The sequence below is a fragment of the Salvia miltiorrhiza genome, chromosome 3 (assembly GCF_028751815.1).
Source record: "Salvia miltiorrhiza cultivar Shanhuang (shh) chromosome 3, IMPLAD_Smil_shh, whole genome shotgun sequence".
NCBI lineage: Eukaryota > Viridiplantae > Streptophyta > Magnoliopsida > Lamiales > Lamiaceae > Salvia > Salvia miltiorrhiza.
The window spans coordinates 37,614,570-37,622,466 of NC_080389.1; the positions used below are offsets into that span (position 1 = coordinate 37,614,570).

General features: G+C 47.2%; 1 protein-coding gene across 1 annotated transcript; it reads right to left on the reverse strand.

The window, feature by feature from the left end:
- Positions 1-692: 692 nt before the first annotated feature.
- LOC131018750 (pollen-specific leucine-rich repeat extensin-like protein 1) lies at positions 693-1,436 on the reverse strand. The gene has a single exon (XM_057947455.1). It carries the CDS (start codon positions 1,434-1,436, stop codon positions 693-695), a length of 744 nt encoding a protein of 247 aa, XP_057803438.1.
- Positions 1,437-7,897: the final 6,461 nt, after the last annotated feature.

Sequence of the window (7,897 nt, forward strand, 5' to 3'; positions counted from 1 at the left end):
AGTGCAACCTGGGTCTCCACAATCCTGGACTCGATCCTATCCAGCTGATTCTCCTCGTCCTCTGACTCTGACTCCTCCACCTTCTCTTTTCCTTTACCCACATCAGGGCTTTGGCCTTCGGCCGCTGAAACTTCTCCCTCTTCTGGGTTGGTAAACTTGGGCACACCACGGTCCATCCTTATATCCTTCATGCGGATCAGGACTTCAATGTTCAGCTTCTCTGCCTCAATCTTGGTGTTCCCCTCCTCGATCTCAATCTGATTCACTTGGGCAAACACGGTGGTGAACTGGATGCATGAGAGCCTTTGATTAGGCTTGCTGATGATGGATTCGATGTGCTCGATCAGGAAGGCTCCGAAGTTGAGCTTCACCTTGTTGTGCATTGCCCAAAGGATGTAGAGATCCTTTTTGGACATAACATTCCCGCTGTCCAGTTTTCCAAAGTTGGAGTAGGAGAGGATGCGGTGGCACACCCTCAGGGCTGAATCGCCGATATCTGCCCACATGACATCCCACTCTTGTGCAGTGAAGGTGGGGATCCCTCTCTTGGCGTCCTTGTACTCCTTCTTCTGTAGATCCTTCAGCTTCACCATTCCCAAATTGAGGTTGACTTCGTTCACGGACATGTCTCTGGTTTCTCCCTTCATGGAGAAGCTCATGTCCAGAGGTCCACAGGTTGGGTTGATGTCCACCTACATCGAGTCAAAAACTTCTCTGACCACTTCCTCATACGCGTGCCCTGGCCATCCCAGAAATGCCTTCCATCCGATGTTGTCGAAGTATTCCTTTATCTTTTTCACTGTGCCCAAAGGCTCCAGCGACTTCATATCCGGGATCTTGGGCACAGCAATCCCCTTCGCCGTCTTCTTCCTGCTTCTCGGTGCGGACGCCGGCTCTCTCTTAATCATTCGGATTAGAGTTGGGGCCATCACTTTCCTCCTCCTTTTGGCTGGTGTTTCCTCTGGCTCCTCGCTGGACTGTCCCTGCTCCTCTTGCAGCACTGAACCCGAAGGTTCGTTCCTCTCATTTGATGATCCTTTGGCCGGCGTGGCTGATTTCTTGACCGCCAGCTTATTTCTCTTTGGAGCGGTGGGGGTGTGCTTCCTCCTAGACGGCTCTTCCTCGCCTTTCTTCGCCATTTCCGGTATGGCCTTGCCCTCCCCTTCGGCTACATGCTGTTCGTCAGTGCCGAGCGTGGGGACGTCTATTTCCGCCGTGAGTTGCTCGATGACATTTTCATCCACCGGCGAGGGACTCTCGGCTTCCGGCAGGGTTTTGGACGATGGGGTTGGTGTGGTTTGCTTCGGAAGTGGTTTCGGACGTGGGATTTTTTTCGAAGCTTTTGATTTCGGTGGTGTGGGGCTTTCTCCGGTGAGGTCGATTTTCGTGCCTTGGGGAATTCCTCTGAGTTTGTTCTTTGGTCTGGTGGAGACCATGGTGGCGGGGTGGTGGTTTTATATGTCTAGGGCCGAGAAAGAGGGGTAGTGATTATGGGAAGTTGGATGGTTAGGGTAGTGACGTCGTGGGTAGGGGTTTTAGGGTTTTGGAGGTAGGGCTGACAACTGTCACTTGATGTGACGTGCGTCAGGCGGTTTCAGCCGCATTTTGCCAGAGAGTCCCCTTCTGCCTTTGGATTAGTGCCCCTCATTTGGACTACTTTTGCCCATAACTGCTTCCCTTATTTCTGCAAAGACAAATTTAAACCCCCGCGAAGGCGGGAAACTCAAATTCGCCCACTGCTGTGGGCATAACCTAGTTCCTAGGCAAACAAAAAGAAAAATGAAAAACAAAAAGATAGGAAAGAAAAACGCAAAAGCACCAGGTTACCTCCTGGCCAGTGCCCTATTTATCATCCTAGGCATGACGTGGTACCTTCCAATCAAACCAGGTGGTTTGTGGTTGGGGCGAGATCTAGTTCCTCCCCAACGTTGGGTTCATGCTCATAATAGGCCTTCAGCCTTTGTCCATTCACCTTGAACACTCTTCCTGATTTTGGATTCTTGATTTCGACGGCCCCATTTGGGAATTGGACTTGTACTTCGAAAGGTCCGGCCTATTTGGTACTCAGCTTGCCTTGTGCAAATTTGAACCGTGTTTGGTACAGAAGTACCTTTTGCCCAAAGCTGAACTCCTTGTTTGTAATCAGGGCATCGTGGCTTTTCTTCATCCTTTCCTTGTAGAGAACAACATTGTCGTATGTTTATCTTCTTATTTCTTCGAGTTCTCGGATCTCTAGCCTTCTTGCTTGCCCTGCCTGGTTCCAATCATAATTCACTTTATTCACTGCCCAGAAAGCCTTGTGCTCCAATTCCACCGGTAGATGACATCTCTTGCCATACACCATTCTATATGGTGACATCCCGAAGGGAGTTTTGTATGCGGTGCGGTATGCCCATAAGGCATTTTCCAGCTTTAAGCTCCAGTCCTTCCCTGTGGGGCCAACGGTCTTTCGCAAAATCGTTTTGATAATGCGATTTGATAGTTCTGCTTGTCCATTGGCTTGTGGGTGGTAGGTTGTTGAGACCCGATGTTGGACACCGTATTTTTTGAACAGGTTCTCGACCTAGAAATTGCAAAAATGGGATCCTTGGTCGCTGATGATTGCTCTGGGCACGCCAAACCTACAAAAAATATTGGTTTTCAAAAAACTCACTACTACCTTTGAGTCATTCGTCGGGGATGCCTTTGCCTCCACCCACTTGGAGACATAATCCACCAAAAGCAAGATGTATAAGTTTCCTCTCGAACTGGGAAGGGGTCCCATGAAATCCATCCCCCAAATGTCGAATATTTCCACGGGCATAATAGGGATCATGGGCATTTCATTTCTTCTGGTTATGTTCCCTTCTCGCTGGCATTGTGGGCAGTTCTTACAGATAGTGTAGCTATCCTTGAAAATTGTCGGCCAGTAGAACCCACATTCCAGGACTTTGGCTGCAGTCCTCTTGTGCCCAAAATGTCCCTCACACTCATTTGAATGACAGAACTCTAGGATGCTTCCTTGCTCTTCTTGTGGAATGCATCTTCGTAACATTTGGTCCTCGCATTGTTTCCACATATATGGTTCGTCCCAAATGTATTCCCTGCTTTCCTTGGCTAATTTCTTCTTTTGGGCATAAGTGTATCCAGGGGGTACATATCCATAACATAGGTAATTACACAAATCTGCATACCATGTGTCTTCCTTCCTTTCTTGAGAATAGAACAACTGCTCATCAGGGAACATCTCCTTGATTGGTTCCCCCTCTTATTTCCTCACGATCCTGCTCAAATGATCGGCCACTTGATTCTGTGCTCCAGCCTTGTCCTTTATCTCCACATCGAATTCTTGCAGAACTAGAACCCATCGGATCAATCTGGGCTTAGACTCCTTTTTGGCCAAAAGGTACTTCAGGGCAGCATGATCGGTGTAGACTGTGGTCTTTCCCCCAAGTAAGTAGGATCTAAATTTTTCGAAGGCGAACACCACTGCCAACATCTCCTTTTCTGTTGTGGAATAATTGATTTGGGCTCCATTCAGGGTCTTTGAGGCATAGTAGATGACATGACTTTCCTTTCCCCGCTTTTGCCCAAGAACTGCCCCTATGGCATATCCACTGGCGTCGCACATCACCTCAAAAGGCATCCCCCAGTTTGGAGGTTGTATTATGGGTGCGGAGATCAGATTGTTCTTCAAGATCTGGAAAGCCTCCTTGCAATCCTCATCAAAATTCCATTCCACTTCATTTTGGAGTAGCCTTGTCATGGGTTGAGCGATTTTTGCAAAATCCTTGGCAAACCTTCTGTAGAAACCAGCATGCCCAAGAAACCCTCGCAACTGCTTGATATTGGTTGGGTATGGTAACTTGGCTATTATCTCAATCTTGGCTTTGTCCACTTCTATTCCTCTGCCTGAGATCACACGTCCGAGCACAATCCCTTCTTTGACCATAAAGTGGCACTTCTCATAATTCAAAACCAAACTCTTGTCAACGCACCTTTTGAGTACCTTTTCCAGAATGGCTAGGCATGAATCGAAAGTTTGCCCATAAACTGTGAAATCATCCATGAACACCTCGATGCAGTTTTCAAGAAGGTCCGAGAATATGCTCATCATACATCTTTGAAACGTGCCCGGGGCGTTGCATAGCCCAAATGGCATCCTCCGATACGCAAATGTGCCGAAAGGACAAGTGAATGTGGTTTTGTCTTGGTCCTCCTCTGCAACCCAAATCTGCATATACCCCGAGTATCCATCCAGAAAATAAAAGTATTAATTTCCCGCAAGCCTTTCAAGAATCTCGTCGATGAAAGGCAAAGGAAAATGATCCTTCCTTGTTTTCTGATTGAGCTTGCGGTAATCAATACACACCCTCCAGCCGGTTTGCAACCTTGTAGCAATCAGTTCCCGGAATTCATTCTCCACCACTTGTATGCCAGACTTCTTGGGCACAATGTGCACTGGACTTACCCACCTGCTATCGAACACGGGATATATTATGCCCAAATCCAATAGCTTGAGTATTTCCTTCATCACAACTTCCTTCATGGCTGGGTTTAGCTTCCTCTGGGGATCCCGGACTGGAATTGCATCTTCTTCTAACAATATGCGGTGCATGCATACAGTAGGGCTTATGCCCTTAATATCGGCCAGGGTCCATCCGATAGCTTCCTTGTACTTACCCAGGGTCATCTTGACTTTATTCTCATCCTCGAGTGTCAACTCTGATTTGACGATTACAGGTAAAGTGTTATCATCGCACAGAAAGATATACTTGAGATGTTTGGGCAAAGATTTCAGTTCGAGCTTGGGGGCCCAATGGATTGAGGGTACCAGTCGGTCTTCCTCCTTCAGGGTAGGGATTTTTAGAGCCTCCGTGTGGTTTACTCCTTCGCTCCATGCATTTAGCATCTTCACCGCCTCCTGCAATGATTCCTCTTGCATGTCCTCCTCGGTGATGCCATTCTGAATTATCACATCATAGGGTTCTATGAATGTTGTTCTGGGCAAAATCTCTTCAACAATTTTCTCAATTATGTCGACGCTTTTCACCATCTCTGTATTAGCTGGGTGTTTCATGGCGTTGTATATGTCGAAGGTCACTGTCTCCCCTTCGAACTGACTTGTTAGTTTGCCCGTATCACAATCGATGCGAGTCCTGGCGGTCTTCAGAAATGGTCTTCCCAAAAGCATAACCGGATCACGTGCTTTTGACTTCCCCATGTCGAGAATGTAGAAGTCCGCTGGAAAAATGAGTTCCTCTACTTTGACCAAAACGTCTTCCAATATTCCTTCTGGGTAGACGTTTGACCGATCTGCCGGTTGAATCACCACTCGGGTAGGCTTCAGTGGTCCTATCTCCAGGTCCTGGTACATGGATAAGGGCATAACGTTGATGGATGCCCCTAGGTCGAGCATTGCCTTCTCCACCTTCATGGTTCCTATTACACATGGGATATAGAACATGCCAGAATCTCCACATTTTGTGGGCATATCTCTTTATAGGACCGCGGATACGAACTCGCCCACTTGAAATTTTGCATCGTCAGTGTATTTGACTTTCCGAGTGCAGAGTTCTTTGAGAAATTTCGCGCATCTGGGCATAGAGCATAGCACGACCAAAAGGGGCATATTGACCTCCAACTTTTTTAAGATTTTCACCAGTTTGGTTAGTTCTTCTTTTTCTTGTTCCTTGGCCATTCTTCCTGGGAAAGGAATTATGGGCTCAGCCTGGCTCAATTTCTCTTTGCCCTTCCCTGTTGCCTTCCTTTTGGCTTCTCTTTCTCGGGCAAGTTCTTCCTCATCTGCCGATCCCATTCCAACCTCCTCGCTAACCTCTGGTTCCTCTTGACTTTTCTTTCTAACAACCTCGGGTAACTCCTTTCCTCCTGTAAGTGTCATAGCGTTCACTTTCTTCACCTCCACTTGGGAAGGAAGTTCCCCTTGTTTGCTCCCAAGTCTGGCTACCGCTTAGGCAAGATGTGACAGTTGGGAATTCACATTCTGCATCCCTCCTCTTGTCTCCATTATGAATTTTTCGGTCTCTTGTTGAAATTTCACTTTTTGTTGGGCCATTTGGTGCACAAGTTCTGACAGGGAGGATCCTCTTGCCTGTTGAGATTGTTGCGAGTATTGCGGTGGATTGCTCGTTTGCCCTTGGTTTCGCCCCAAAAGTTATTTTTGCCGTACCTAAGGTTCTCGTGTTGTCTCCACCCTTGATTGTTATATTGCTGCCTGTAAGGTTCAAAGGGTTTTTGGTGTTGCCCCCGTTATTTCGTCCTGGCTGTTGCCCAATAGCATTAAGCTCTTCTTCTTCGAAAAGTTGTGGACATTCATCGGTTGCATGCGAATTTGCCATGCAAAGTTAGCATGCCTTCACAGGCTTCCGGATGTTAGGGATCCCTTGGTTGGATATTCCTTGGTTCGTCATAAATTTCTCGAACATGTTGCATAGCTTGTCCAACTTGTCATCTTGGGCAGAGGGGTCTTGCACCGGAGTAGTTCTGACTATAGTACCTTCCTCATCCCTTGATTCCTCGGCCATATCGGCTATGAGTTTGAAAGCCTCTGCTGCGGACTTGTTCAGGATAGATTCTCCACATGCGGCGTGCAACCATTGCCTGTCTTGCCTTCGAAGTCCCCCCACGAAATACCGAATAAGGTCATGATCCGTTTGGTGTTGCGGGCATTTGGCCAGCATCTGCTTGAACCTTCCCCAGTACTCGTAGAGGGTTTCTCCCGATCCCATCTTGATGTTGCTTATCCGAGTTCTCAAGTTCTGGATTCGGGCGGCTGGAAAGTATTTTTCCAAAAACTTGCTCTGCAACTCCTGCCAGGTCCGAATGCTTCCTTCGGGCAAATCGTACAACCACTCCCTCGCTCCCTCTAACAGAGAGAACGGAAAAGTGAGGAGTTGGATGTACTCCCCATGAGCTGGGCTAGCGGTGCGCACTGTTCCACATGCCATTTCAAAGTCCTGTAGATGCCTTTGAGGGTCCTCTCCAGGCATATCACTGTACTTGGACAAAATTTGAATTAGTGTATGCTTCAACTCCCAATTTCCAGTGATCTCCGGTAATACTATGGCTGACGGCCGGAGGTTCAAATTGCTCAGGAACATCATGTCTCGGAGAGTCCTGTTGGTGTTGTCATTCTGCGGTTCTAGATTTTCTGCCATCTCTCTCTCTGCTTCTAACTGCCTCTCTCTTGCTCGTGCTTCTTGTTCTGCCCTGCGTCTATTGCTGTTGTTCAGTCGGACAAGTCGCTCAATTTCCGCGTTAAACAAAAGATCTTCATTACCTGCAGTCCTGGTACGACGAAGAAACATACATTAAGGCAAAACTCACACTAAAATTACAAAAGAAATTACTAGCACTCTCAGTTCCTCGGCAACGGCGCCAATTTGACGAAGCTATCGTTTGAGCTTTGTGCAAATAAAATATCCTGTGCCCACAACTAGCTAGCTAGTGGTAAGTCCAAAGTCGAATCCACAGGGAACTGAGCAGTAAATCCTCCTGCAAGGGTGTCACTAAAAAGGTTTTGTATCCTACAGTGTTCTGACCACAATGTGCTTATGTGCAGAACGGGGTTTCCAACCTAAACTGAAATAACGAAAGTAGATAATTCAAATAACAAACAATTCTGACTTGGGTTCGAATCATTAAACATGAACTGGACACTCGATCATTGGTGCAAAGATTAATCACTATACTCGCATACCAGTGGTTATAGGCATAAGAATTGTTGCGCCCCTATTGTCACTTGTCACGCACGCAAAAACTCCTTGCCCAATCTATCCTTTCAGTGTATGATCCCTTAGAAGGGTCAGCTAATGGAAATCAACTACCCCGGGCAACATCCACGCTCTCTGCGATGGCCTATCGCTAGTTGTGCTTTGCCCAGAATGCTTTAAGATTT